This window comes from Terrapene carolina, unplaced genomic scaffold (genome assembly GCF_002925995.2).
Source record: "Terrapene carolina triunguis isolate 2854851 unplaced genomic scaffold, T_m_triunguis-2.0 Scaffold67, whole genome shotgun sequence".
Taxonomy (NCBI): Eukaryota; Metazoa; Chordata; order Testudines; family Emydidae; genus Terrapene; species Terrapene triunguis.
In genome coordinates this window covers 35,345,251-35,360,219 of record NW_020664418.1, presented here as the reverse complement: position 1 = coordinate 35,360,219, position 14,969 = coordinate 35,345,251, and the positions used below count along the sequence as shown (strand labels likewise).

At 38.7% G+C, this 14,969-nt stretch overlaps 1 protein-coding gene across 1 annotated transcript in view; it reads right to left on the bottom strand.

The window, feature by feature from the left end:
• The window catches only part of EFL1 (elongation factor like GTPase 1), a 162,587-nt gene that overhangs the window by 52,840 nt on the left and 94,778 nt on the right, over positions 1–14,969 (bottom strand). Inside the window, exon 16 of the mRNA XM_026648319.1 lies at positions 833–964. Within this exon, the coding sequence (XP_026504104.1) occupies positions 833–964 (132 nt within the window). The remainder of the gene's footprint in view (positions 1–832; positions 965–14,969) is intronic.

The following is a 14,969-nucleotide window of genomic DNA, read 5'->3' as shown; positions in this document are numbered from 1 at the left end:
CAGATTGATTTCTCCTTGTTTTAAGATCCAAGGGGGTTTGGATCTGTATTCACCCGGAGTTGGTGAAAGGAGGGTGAGAGGAAGGAGGGGGGATGGTTAATTTCTCCTTGTTTTAAGATCCAAGGGGGTTTGGATCTGTGTTCACCCGGAGTTGGTGAAAGGAGGGTGAGAGGAAGGAGGGGGGATGGTTAATTTCTCCTTGTTTTAAGATCCAAGGGGGTTTGGATCTGTGTTCACCAGGGAATTGGTGAAAGGTTTCTCAAGGCTTCCCAGGGAGGGAGTTCTTGAGATGGTGGCAGCGGACCAAAGCTAAGCTGGTAGATAAGCTTAGGAGTCCTCATGCAGGCCCCCACATTTGTACCCTAAAGTTCAAAGTGGGGATACAGCCTTGACGGGGGCAATCCTGTAAATACTTATGCAGATGAGGAAGTTAATGGGACGAAAACCCTTGTACAAGGATATTTTCTCTTGGAATGTAAATAAACTGTTATTTGGTAAAGACAAAATTTACTGTTCAGAAATATCTGTGAGCTGGAGAGAAGGTCTTCCCTCCAAGGAAAGCTTCTGGCAGTATGTATGCACATGTAATATATGCATATGATTGTTTTTATCATTTATTATAGCCGTTTCTAGAAACGTATATCAGTATCAATGCCTCCTGTAGGACTGGGGCCATGAATAACACCACATTTTATACTGAAAAACATGATACTCCCCTTCCTGCTTAAGGAAAAAGTTAATATTCAAAAAGACCACCATGTCAAAACTTCACTTATAAAGCTATTCTTCAAAAATGAGTTTCACTTATAAAAGAGAAAAACTAAACTCTTACTTGGATGTTTTGGTTCAACAGCAACTCGCACAATAGGGGTAGCTTCAAAGTTGAGAGGTGTAAATGGTGGGCAAGCTGGTGATGTTGATAAAGTTGCTGACTTCAGTACAAACTCTTGCAAACCTCCTATTCCTAATAAGCACAGAAAACAGAAGTTTGCATGTATAAAAGAGGAAAAGTTACCATAATAAAGTACAGTATATTTTATCAAAATCGAATAAAAATTACCTTACCCTCTCAAAGCAATACTAGACAAAAAACACTCCGATTACTACAAGGATGTGGCAACAAGAGTCTTAAAAAAGTTCTCACTGTTCTTACAAGACATTTGGTAAGCTACCTTTACACAATTTGGATATGAAAAGATTCAGTTTGGGGTAGGGAGATCATATTTTCTGGCCTCAATACACACTGACTTCCCTTTTTATTTTTTGAATGAACAATGTGTATTAGATACAGATTAAGAAAGGCAGGTTTTTAAACACAGTGATACATGCTAAAAAAAGGATGAAGACTTTTTTCTCTAATATTCCAATTTTTTCCCTTTATGTGAAGTTATTCTGTGGTGGTTTGACTTTGCAACATGAAATACTTGATGTAACTTGACACTGAGTCAGTGAGTCACAAGGTCTTAACCTAAAACATTGAGTCCTGTTGGAGAGGATGAAGGGAATTAGCCCAACATTTAGTGATTTAAAAAAAACAGAAAAACCACAGAGGAGACAAATGAATAACAGTTGTACTTATGTAAAATAGCTGTTGTAAATACACATTTAGTTTTGGCTGCCAGGTACAGTATGGCTGGTTCATGCCTGCTGCCTTCAAATTATAAATATGAGGCGCAAACCCCCCAGCACATATGGACATTATTTATAACTCACTAGTTATAGCTGTACCAATGACAACCTGACATAGTACAAAATGGCAAAGATTATATAGATAAATGCAACCATTTTTACTGGTTCAACAAATGCTCATTGAAATTTTGAAATTGGAAACATATCTGAGGATGAGAGGGAACATTAATAATGCACATACCCTTAATAACTAAGGATTTCAGAAGCAAACCTCTTAAACTTGAAGTTCTCAATTTTAAGCAAGTGTAGGATATTAATTTGAATGTGTAGGATGAGTGTGTGCTCCCCTTTACAACAGACCAGCAACCAAGTATGAGCAGAGCAATTCTCTCCTTGAGCCTTCAATGCCACAACACACTTATACTTTTTTTTTTTTTTTTTTTTTTTTTTAAAATTAGTCTGGTAGACTTGAGGCCAGGCCCAGGGTTGCTCTATTCTCACACCACCACCTTGGCCTGAGCTATTGCATTTCTAGAAAAGCCAACCTATCGTGGAGTCAGCATCTGCAGCATTAGGCTGCTTCTACAGCTCAGAAGGCTTCATTTTTTGGCCAACTGGGTACATTGTAACTGGAAATGTTACTACTTGGGGAAAACCTGCCTCAGAATAACTGGAAGTAATAGAAAATCCAAAAGTTTAAAAAAAGCACAGCAGATGCTATGAAGGAAAAACTTCTTCATAAACGGATCCTGCACCTGACCTATGACCTGCATACACCACTTCTTTTTGCTCATGAAATGAAAAACAAACACTGGACCTTCATCATAGCCAAGAACTGAGTCAACGGATGGTCAGTTTATTCTGTTCTTCAGCTGGTAAAGAAATAATGATGTACAGGGAAGTGAGCTGTTTCTTTTCACAGCACTATATGAACCAGAGGAATCAAGTTACCAAATCTGTTATTTCAGATTAAACGTACCTCTTTGCTAATGTATATTAGAGTATAAAAAAGAATCAAGTAAAAAAACTAACAAGACACAGAGCGAATGTGTATTATATTGGCATCTGGCAATGCAGTCAAAACCTGTCAGTGTTTCCATCAAAATCCCAGTATGAGAGGTTTATAGCTTTGCATGCTAAATTACAGATGAAGCAATTAGAATAGCCAACTCCCAACCCAGATGTGAGTTTTAATTTATTTAGTGTGGCCAATTTTGATGTAAATCTGTGCAAAACCTATAAAGATACAGGGGCTTCATATGTTTTGCACGCCTAATAGATTTCAATAGGACTTTGCAGATTTACAGGTGAAATTTATGTGTACCAATAAGGTGATCATGAAAGTATCATTTTCGATGCACAATATTTTAATACACAAAATTTTGATGACGGGAGAATATAAATAATTCCAATTAACGAGATAAAATGGGAATAAAGGGATTATAGTAGTTACATATCCATCGTGAAAATACCTTAAACATTTAATCATTATGTTTAAACCACTGCAAAGTCTATAAAGATAACTTGTTATTTCAGTTATTCTAAACAACAATACTCAATATATTAACAACTATTTGCATTATGGATACGTAGCAGCTACTCCTTAGTTAAGTTGGTAATTGGCTTTGCATTGTAAGACTGTTTTTGTTCCCTCCAGCACCTAACTTCATTAAAACAAGGCCATTTTGCCTGACAATTCTTATTTGTGATGTGATCATCTTGCAGAGGAAGATTTTTGGGGACCAGAGGGAAGACAGAATTTGACAGAAAAAAGATAAACTGTTTGAGAGATAAGAGTTTGAAAAATTATTGGTATTTTCCTTTTAAAAATGCTCACTAAATTATTTTGAATAGTCAGCTCTCAAAAACAAACAGTCTACAAAATCTAAATTTGGTTAATTCAATGAAGAATTATGCCTTTAGAAAGTTTTATGGTTAATTATCAAATTATTTGGTATGATTTTTTTATACCACTCCAGTCAGCAAGGTCAGGCAGCGTGTTGTAGTTTATAAACTCTGCAGGACTAGTGTGTGTCACTTAGGTCATGGTGTGACATTCCCCTCTGGTGTTATCCGGACTGGTGATCTGCTAGGTCACTCCAATCCTTGACTCTGGGAGCCGGCCTTACCCGGCTCTGCTGTGAGAACCCCCATTCTTAGGCTGTTCTCACACAGCCTCTGGCATGTAAGGTGCTCCTTGGATTGTGCAACCGAATGATACTAGCCAATATCTCCGGTCCGAGACACAACCCTAGGAACCTCCGTCTTGCAGTGTCGAGTTATGTCCGCTGGACACTGCAAGCTTATATGAGTTTGTCAATTTAAGAAAGAAATTGATATGGACCAGGCTTGTTATCCCAAGGGGAGTCTCTGACACGCTTCAAACCAAACATACTGCTTCAGGTAGAATAAACAAACACATTTATTAACTACAAAGATAGATTTTAAGTGATATTAAGTGATAAGCAAAAAGTCAGAGTGGTTACCAAAAGAAAAGAAAATATAAGCACGCAGTCTAAACTCCAGAGGCGTAGCGAGCGCCCTCCGTACCCTCCAACCGGAGGGGGCCCCGCAAGGAAGGGGGCCCCTAAAAGTGGCAAAGTAAATACCGCATTCCAGTTTCTGCATTGTAAGGGGCCCCGCCTGGACATATGCTCGGAGGGGGCCACCGTTCGGAGGGGGCCACGTTCTTTGTTGCTACGGCCCTGCTAAACTCTCTACCCTATTAGACTGGGCAACATCTAGATTAAGCAGTTTCTCTCACCCCACTGTATTATATTAATGTAACACATCCGCATTTTATTTTCTAGCTGAAAGCAAGGGCTCAAAGTCCAGTTCTGATGGCAAAGAGCCCTATTCAGCAAACTGTTATTATTGTCCATATCTTTTCTCCTGTGCATAGTCCCACTGATGTTAAAATAACTACAGTGGGGAGTAAGGATATACATGGTACTGTTTGTAGGATCTGGTCCCTGTGTTGAAGAGTGGTACCAAGGGATCGGACAGGAAGTGTCCGAACAGGCGGTTATGTGAGGACACTACAACAGAACAGTCACTACAACAGAACAGTCACTTCCCTCACTCTCTGCCTTCTCCACACTAGATATTTCAACCATCGGAGGTCACCTACTGGTGCAGCTGCACTAATGCAAACATCTGCTGAAGGTAGGGAAAACCACTATAAGCTGCCTTTGCTCTGGTACAACTGACCCCTGCTTGAAACCTGGGTAAGCTACATCAATGTAAACTATGGCTTATAGTATCAGAGGGGTAGCTGTGTTAGTCTGAATCTGTAAAAAGCAACAGAGGGTCCTGTGGCACCTTTAAGACCAATACTTCTGTTAGTCTTAAAGGTGCCACAGGACCCTCTATGGCTTATACTGGCCTTTTTACTAGAGATTTGCACTAGTTCAGCTAAGCTGGTGGCTGGCCACTGGTTGCTGAAATTGGGGGCCATTCCCAAATTGATGAAGTCTAAGGAGCAGGTCTGGGAAGGCAAACAAAAGAGTAGACCACAGTGCAAAAGTATTACTGTTATATTTACTAACAAATTTACTCCTCGTTGGTTTTGCTGATACAGACTAACACAGCTACCACTCTGAAACCTGTTATATTTACCACATACAAAACTATTTAAGAATTTACCTGTGCAAAAATCAGGAAAAAATATTTGTAAAGGATAACCCAACTTCTTATGCAAAATAAGACATATTGATGCCTTTTGAAATGCACTGTATCTTAAATGTCACTTCTGACCATAGCAGAGCTGCTCCATAATAATTTGTGAATACTATACGTTATGTTGAACTGGTTATTGGGATATTTATTTTATTAATATACTGTTTTAGTTTAATTAGGGCAGTGGTCTCCCAAGTGGGGTGCGCAAGAGGATCCTCGGGGGTGCGCAGGAGGAGGAGCGCTTTTTTGTTTTCTTTCTTGCTTCGGCAGTTTGGGCGGGAGTCCAAGCGGCTTTTTTTTTTTTTTTTTTTTTAGAAAAATAGTGTCGGCACGGCGGGGGGGGGGTGGGGGGGTGCTCAAAATTTTTTTACTGATAGGGGTGCGCGATCAAAAAAGTTTGGAGACCACTGAATTAGGGAGCTATGGGGAAAAACAAGCAGGATGGGAACAGATGGCTCAAGACAAGCCACTTCTCAGGAAACACTTGAGAGTTGTTAAGACTCTTGGAAACACAAGATATGAGAAGAACTGTGGCACATTTAAAAAGAAAAATACCCTCAAGAGATCAGAGGAGTTGTTTGGGGGAAACTAGACTGAGATACATGAAACCCTACTGGGGGAGTCTGAAGAAATGAGGTCTGCCTAGGTTACCATCAGGGGATAGGTTTCAGAGTGATAGCAGTGTTAGTCTGTATCAGCAAAAAGAATGAGGTGCCACAAGTACTCCTCGCATCAGGAGATAGGAAGCCTGTAGGTAAGATAGGCATGTGTGTTAACATCTAGGGTTTTAAAATCCTTCTTCTCCAAATGCTTTGTTCCAACTGAAAAACAAAAAATGCTTTTGTGTTAAAAAAACTGTATGATCACTATGTACCACTGATCACAGATGCTCAAAGAACTTCAGATGTACAAATTCAGTTGGACCTGCAGAGTAAGAATGGTTGATGCACAGGGTATTTCAGCACATGGTGTAAGAGTTATTATTATTTATTCGTAATATTGCTGCTTTAGGCACCCCAGTCATGGACAAAGCCCCCCCTTCCCCTTGTGTTAGGTGCCGTACAAACACAAAACTAAAAGATGGTTCCTGTCTCAAAGAACTTACAATTTAAACATAAAAGAGGGGAGACAACAGATGGATAGACAGAAGGGGGAGTACAAGGAAACAGTGAGACAATAAGAGTGGTAGATCTGTGGAATTCTACCCCAGGTTAGTTAAAGGTAAGAAGCATCACACCTGAAGGGATTCATACAGAGAGTCCAGAAAGGGGACTTGGTACATGTTGGCCTAGCAACTGTGACATCATCCATAACAAATACATCCAGGCTTTTTAATACCTGGCATAAAGGGTGAGATTTCAAAAATGCTTAACAGTGGCCTCACTCTTGTCCCACTGAAATCAATCCTCTCCAGAACTGCTAGCTGAAAGTCCTACACATTTTTGGCTGTTTTTAAAATGGATTTTTTTCAATGGTTTTCAGCTTTTCAACCAAAACAGAATCAAGACAGCAAAAGTTTTTGATGAAAACAAAAAATCCTGTTTTCTTCAAAAATGCTTAGTGGAAAATAAAATAGATTTTCCAACCAACTGAACTCAGAAGGCTGACCATGCTACAAAGAGAACCATACAGAAAATAGGGAAGGGAGAATGTTTAAAGAGGATACAAACTAAGGTCGTTTTCTTTTGGGATTGGATTTGATTTTAAAGCAGTTACATATTCAGAATACAATCCACATAAAAGTGTAACTACAACCTCATTTTTTACATAGGCTCTGTTCAGATTGGTTTGGCAAACTGTTCACGTTGTCCTGAGAAAGTGAATTTTAATGATCATTAGAGATAGTTACCAACCTGTGAGTTCAAAAGAAACACTGGATTAATGTAACTGCCCTACTATACAGACCATGGAATAGGGTTAAGGAAAATGCTGGAAGCCCAATCACTTGTACATTTAAAACTAGTCTGAACAAATCACAAGCAAATGTGCAATAGGGAGCAAACCTGCACTGATAGGAATAGGAAAGACCTTGGTTAATCTAATCTATTTCTAGACTATTATAACTATTTGTATTAGTAGCTTCGAACAACAAATCAACGATGTGTGTAGCTGCATCACTTATGTTCTGGCCAAAGTATGAAAAATAAATAATGATGTGGTTAACAACAAAGGTAAATAGAAGTGCCAAGATATTATGGCTGAAATTTTCAAAGTGGTCTAGGATGTTTAGGACATATCTTTATTTGCTTTTTGGTTCTGTATTTAGCTGTCACCCATCACACTTTACACAAAACAACTGTGACCTTTAAAGGTAAAATACACCTTTTCAACAGAACTCAATTGTCAAGATATGGACACATGATAGATATATTACAGGATACAAGTAATTAATCTCTCTTGAGGTGAAAAGAATTAGTATGTTCCTTCTAGATGCAAGAAAATGCAGCAAAGCACAACACTGTTAGAAAACTATTTCAGTCAGATAAGGAAATCATTTACTTTGCTGTGTGAAAACCAAACAATACAAAATAAAGGCTGTTTAAATTTTAACCTCTATCACATTGTTATTAGTCTCAGCACATCAGTTCAGAGGATCTTTATCTACTCTCAGGGATGATATCACCACTTAAGGATCCTTGACTGCTTTGGAATGGAGACCTGTCATGTTTTGGACTAACACTTTAAGTGAACTGAGTAAAACAAAGAGCTAATGGAATAAGCTTCCCAATGAGATACTGTCTCCACTCAAATGTATCACTTCTTATCTATGCTGTTTGTTTAGAAAGATTAAGGCTTTATGACACACAAAGCCTTGGGATTGAAATGCTCCAGGCATACCACTCTGGTCAGTGAAGAAAGACTGAGTACTAATACTTGGTTCATGTAAATGGAGACATGATAAGATTTTCTGTAAATGCACAAAATCTTAAAACTAGTATTTATACCTCATTTTGAAGGGTGTTTAAAAATAAAGGCTTTTATAACTCTTTAATACAGTACAGAAAAGACCAAAGTCAGTATTATTTTCTAAAATATAAGTGATTTATTTGCAAAGAAACATCTTGTAAAGAGCTATAATTAGAAACATCCACGATTACAACTGTCAGCAGGAGACTTACAATTCAAGCAAATCTGGGTTGAAAAACTGTAATTGACTCTTGGAAGTTCCTAACCTGTAAATAAACTTACTTATGCATAGTATTAGTTTGCCCAATACTGCTAATATCAGCTAATATTCATATATTTGGAAATAATATATTTATGAGGCTTTCCCTATAAACATCCACAAATCTACCTCATTATTCTCCTTTAAATCCCTTCTTAAAACTCTCTTTTGCCATAATGTCTACAATAAACTGCCCAACTACTTGCCTCCTCTCTTTTTGGAGAACAGGATTTCCTCCAAATCCCCACTTCTTGCGGACTACAGTGCAAGACACCTATTTCTGTATTTTCCAAACACAAAGCAGTAACTGTGTTAACACAGTCCACCTCAGTGCACTTAATTTACAACCATTTTACCTATTTCATTTAACTTCCAAGGTGATGATCATAGGGGAGGAACTCCACTGTCATTTTAAGAGACCTTTTTTCAGGGAGAAGAATGCTTTTGGTAAAAGAGTAGAATTTGGTTTAAGAATCTGCCTTTCATATTCCAGGTACACCTGTACCTCGATATAATGCTGTCCTCGGGAGCAAAAAAATCTTACCGTGTTATAGGTGAAACCACGTTATATCGAACTTGCTTTGATCCACTGGAGTGCGCAGCCCCGCCCCCCTGGAGCACTGCTTTACCGCGTTATATCAGAATTTGTGTTATATTGGGTCGCGTTATACTGGGGTAGAGGTGTATCTCAAAGTATTTTACAAAGCAGAGAGTTAAATAATGCTAAGTGAAGTGACTTTAGGCAAGTCAAGTAGCTATTACTGCATAATAATAGTTCACATACAGCCTTGGACACCTATTATGTCCTCAGATTCACCATGGACTCCAGTGAATCCAATAAGGGTTGCATTTTGGACATCTGAGGGGAGAATTTATCCCTTATACATTAGAACAGGGGTTCTCAAACTGGGGGTCGGGACCCCTCAGGGGGTCATGAGGCTATTAGATGGGGGGTTGCGAGCTGTCAGCCTCCACACCAATCCTGCTTTGCCGCCAGCATTTATAATGGCGTTAAATATACAAAAAAAGTGTTTATCATTTTTAAGGGGGGGGGGGTCACACTCAGAGGCTTGCCACATGAAAGGGGTCACCAGTACAAAAGTTTGAGAACCACTGCATTAGAATCTGTTTTACTAAGGTGGGGGTGGGAGGGTACATTAGTCAAGACACAAAGGCTATCTCCTAGTAGAGATTTTATCAACCTTTTTCAATGTGGACACCTTTACTCCTACTTGTGATTGTCTGGACCACCTCCCTAATCAATCATGATCATATGATCCCTGCAGCAACTTCAGCAATTGCTAACGTAGAAAAGCAATATTAGGAAATTATTTATGTGTTCATAGCTGTTTTCAGCATAACTGCTTTGGTCTTTCCGAATAAAAAAGTTAACCACATTATTTTTTTATTCTTCATTTCCTTTTCCCATCAGTTCTATTTCTCTCAGCAAGAAAAATGTAGAGCTCATATCGTGTATCCAAGCCAGGTCTCTTAAAATCACCACAGACCACAGCTTTAGAAACCTTTGCCCTAAAGTCTTTCAAGAAAACTGATTTCTATCTCAACATCCATAGACTGGCAAGCAGAAACTTGAGTTCAATCTCTCACTCTAAAGAAGCTTTAAGTCAGTGTCTCCCTAATGGTGGGCCATAACCTACTAGTGGGTCACATAAAAAAATTCGAAGTGAGTTGCAAAAACAGACAACATACAAAAGACATCCAGGACTGAACTACATTTGAGGTGGGACTTGAACATATGACCTTCTGGCCAGGGAGGCGAGAACTATCAACCAAGACATTAGCTCAGCCATAATATATTCCCCCCTTAAGGATTTTGATACTGTGATGGTGCACTAAATGCAGAAAGCAAATGCAGTTGCTCGAGTTTTATTGAAGTAATGAGAAATAAGACACAGAAATGCACGAAGACAGACATCTAAGTTCTTATAGAAAAAAAATTGACAGTTCAAAAACCAAAAAGGTATATGTGCTTTCTAAAGAGCTATGTAGGTTCCAGATAAAAATGAGAGTTTTTAAGATGGAATATTATAGGCGGAGCTAGTATCGCCAACTATTAAGGTTCCCTGACAATTTACATAAAGCCCTTTATTCAGTTGTTTTGTAATTTTTGACAAATTTTAACACTAAGGCTGAAATTTTCCATGCTGGGTAGACTGCCTCTGCCTAAATTTTTTTTTGGAAAATTTCAGATAAAATGGTTTTCATTTCCAAGGAAGAGGATAGAGAAGAATACATTTTGCCCATGTTAAAAAGTTACGGTGACTCTTCCTTGGAACAGATCTGGTGCCCCATTAGCAGGGACTTTAACTTTGGCATGGGGGGTGTGATGTTACACTCTATATTCTTAATAGAAATATTGTTATGTTATGATTATAGCATAACTAAGATATATTTTATGCAAGACGGGTCACGTGAGATATCATTGGAAAGGTTATGATTTACCCTAATGTGATTATCGAATCTGTATGCATGTATCATTTCTGTATCTAAAATTAGGAATATTGACTATGTAACAATTACAACTGTGTGTGTACTTGGGAAACACCCACCGGACAGCAGGCCATCAGCCTTGATGGGCCATTAAGAAGAAACAGTAAGACTTTGAAGATACCAATCACTTTCCTTCCTGAGAAGCTGGGACATTGCTTTGACACTACAAAGTCAGGTGGTTATGTCACCTGGTACTAAACACCATCTTGGACTTCTAATGCTTTTCCACTAAAAGGAGGGAGAGGTCAAGACTGGGAAACAAAGGGTTCCCTCCTTATGTACATTTTATTCAAGGCTGGGCAGCAAGTTGATCTGGGTAGACTCCTCACTGAATCCCCACCAAGGATGACAGCTGGAAAGATCTGAGAAATAAAAAAAAAGGGGGAAGGGTGGGGAGAAGAGTTGAGCTCAGGCTGGAAAAGGGATCTGTTCTGTGAATATGGTGTCTGAAGATTTAAGCTGCCAGCAGGGTAGCTAACCTTCAAGAATTTCTGCATCCTGCCCAAAAGCAACATTTAGGGTGAGAAATTACTTCTTAAACCCAGTCTCTAAGATCTTAAACTTAGTATGCATGTTTTGTTTTATTTGCTTAGTAATCTGCTTTGTTCTGTTTGCTATCCCTTATAATCACTTAAAATCTGCCTTTTGTAGTTAATAAACTTGTTTTTGTTTATTATAAAACCCAGTTTGTGCAATTTATAACTGGTGGGGATGGCAAGAAGTTGTGCATATCTTCCTCCACATTGAGGGAGGGGGCAAATTTATGAGCTTATGTTGTATATATTTCTTTACAGCGCAAGACAATATTATTTTGGGTGTACTTTCCAGAGGGGAGCTGCACTTGAGTGCTGGGCAATTCCCATAGCGAGCTATTTGCAGACTGTGTGATTCTACAGCTGGTGCATCCCTACCTGTGTGTGTGCTGCCAGAGAGCCTGGTTCAGCAAAACAGGGAGAGGGAGCCTAGGCTAGTGGAGCAGGCAGGCTTAGTGAAACCCCAGTACATCAGGTGGAATCCCAAAAGGGGGGTCCAACTCGTCACAGGGTGGACTTGTGTAATGTGCCTCCTGCAGTCCCCATGAAAAATGCAGCTAAATTTGGTCAAGTTATATGTCTTTGAAAAATTGCAATTCGCACATGCTCAGTAGAGACTTTGATTTTAGCAGCTAAAATCTCCAGAGTCTGTCCTCACTGACCATGCTCAAACTTCTCACACCTCTTAGTGCTGAACAGACTGTGCGTCAGACACAGACCAAATAAGCATACTTCATCCAGCCCTGGGTTACAAGGGTGAAGTTGGACTTTCCCTGTAATGGGTTCTACCAGATGTTCCAGGGTGGGGCTGAGCACTGGAAATGACAGAGTCCCTCTCTCTTGTGCTCTCAATGACAACTGCGCCCCCCCCCCCCCCCCCCCCCCCCCCCCCCCCCCCCGCTGGCACCAAGGCACCACTGAGGAAGGAAACTGTCTGATTTGAATGCTGAGGGGAGGGGTCTGAGGCAGAGAGATTAAGATTAAGTATCCACCAATTCTGGGTACCCAGTTTGAAACACCTAGGATCTGATTTCTCCGAGTACTTGGCATCATATAGCACAGCTTCCATTGACTTCAGCTGCAGTTTTAACATATATTATATTACATTTAGCTTGCTAAATATTACTAATAAAATACACAAAAACAGTCCAATTATATTTTGAATAATGTTTCCCCTATACTGACAAACACATTCAAGGAGCCTATGTAAACATTCCATGTGCCATGCTGAGCTAATCTCTGTGGCTCAGAAACAAAGAAAATGAACCTGATTTTCAAATACCTCCAGTTAAACTTCATTTTAATCTAACATTCTTAAAAAATCTGCATTTAAGAGAGTGTTAAGACTGCACAATTAAGCACTAAAAAGCCACGAAATTATAAAGTTCAGGTTTGTGTTCATAACTTTAGCTCTGTCCCCTTATTAATATGCACTGACATATTTTAAATACATGATTACATGTAACTTTTTATATTTATATATTTTATACTTATTATTTTTATCAGCATGACTTGATGTCTTTTTGTATAATATATTAACTTTTCTTCTCTCTAAGGTATATATCTAACAATTCTGTCAGAGTCCACATACTACATATTTTCTTTCTGATAAGCAGCGCAATCGGCTTTAGGCGCAATTCAGGAGAAGAAGCAGTTAAAGCCATTTCAGCTGCACATATATGCTAATACATAGTAAGTGTACTGCAGTGGTGGTTTTTGTAATGTGATCACATGCCCACTGTAAAATAGATTAAGGACACAACAAATCATTTAGTATGAAAGTTTAAATCTTAATAGGTAACCTGTCCATTAAATTAATAGTTCCCATTATTATATGTGGAATGTGTTTAACACCATCCAAAGCATCTTAATGCTAAAGGCTCTCTGAAACATAAACCAAATTTTAGTGATAAATTACTTTGAGTAAATTATTTTAATTTGACCTGACAGAGACACATCTGAACTTACTTAAGACTTGGGGGGAAAAATGACCATCAGAACTTTAGAGGCAATTTAGTGTGCTTGCTGTGGCAAACAACTAAGATGTAGGAAAGTTTGTTTCAATACAGTCAGCCTGAAATCACGTTGAAATCCTGAACTAGTATCTTTCATTTCACTGTGCCTGAGGGAACCCATGAAACTGCATGTTACTAAAAAAACAGATGTTCCATTTGAATTGAGTAACCATAGATAAAGAAAATAACTTTGCCTAAAAGACATCTAAGATAAAAATGAAGAAAACCTTCCATAAAACTGTGGAGATACTCAACTTTCTGACTAACAAGGTCATCATTTTTCCTTTCAGCATGATAACAGTGCTTTTCTAAGGGTGTTACACTGACAGAACTGGAAATTGCCGAGAAGCTTCCTTACTGCTGAACCACTGTCTCAGGGCTCACCTGGAGATAATCACCTTTAGGCCTGAGGCGAGAGTAATTCAGTCAAAAATGTTCCTTCCTTGGCCCCTATGCTGACACCATCAACAAAGGTTCCAGTTACAATGTGGACACCTGCCCGCTAGAATCCTAACAAAGAACATTAACTGATCATCAGTGATACTTCACAAGACTGCTCCGCACAAATTGTAAGATATAAACATTAATACTCTTAAAATTGCAGTTGCGAAAATTTAAATTTATCCAATCCCACAAAAAATGAACAACGAATGAACTAATTTTCCAATACAGGATTGGTGATAACCACAAAAAGAGATGAATATGATGCAAGCTCAGAGATATTTCCACAAAACCACGATTATACTTGGCCTACACACAAGTTATATAAAGAAAGATTTTTCTGTGTATATTTGGCAGCTGTTCGTCCCTTTCAGCTGTGTTTCTGGGTAATTTCTTCAAAATTGGCAAAACAATCTGGTTCTGCAGCCTTGAACCTGTGTATTTATGATTTTTGAAAGCTTGAGGTTTTTAACTTGTTTTATCTTGATCTTTTATTTACACGAATAAGCCTTACAACAAGAAACCAAGAGAGAAAAGAATTGTGAAAAAAAATTGCCTACCACTAATCTGAAATTAACGCCTGTCCTGTTAATACTGAAATGATCAAAGATGGAAAATAGGCCAAAAAGAAGCCCTAGAATGACTGAAATTTGTGGCCATCTGCCCTCAAGGTTAGTTTTTTAAATATTAAAAAACTAACCTAGAAGATCTGTCATTAATGTACTTCTCTGATTGCCCAACATAAATATTGCTCTTTTTCAACTATCCCACAGTCATATGGAAATGAGCACACATGCTATGTACCACCATGCTGCTCTGTTTACATTCAATAATTACATCTACTGTAGGAAAATTAAGTACTTCAAGCATGCAAATTCAGTCTCCAGCCTTAGAGTCAAATCTTGAGGACCCTCCAGGGTGGCTACAGAAGATCAAAATTACAGCAGGAAACATTCAGAGCAGAGGCACTGTGTGGGGACTCCACTCCATCCACTA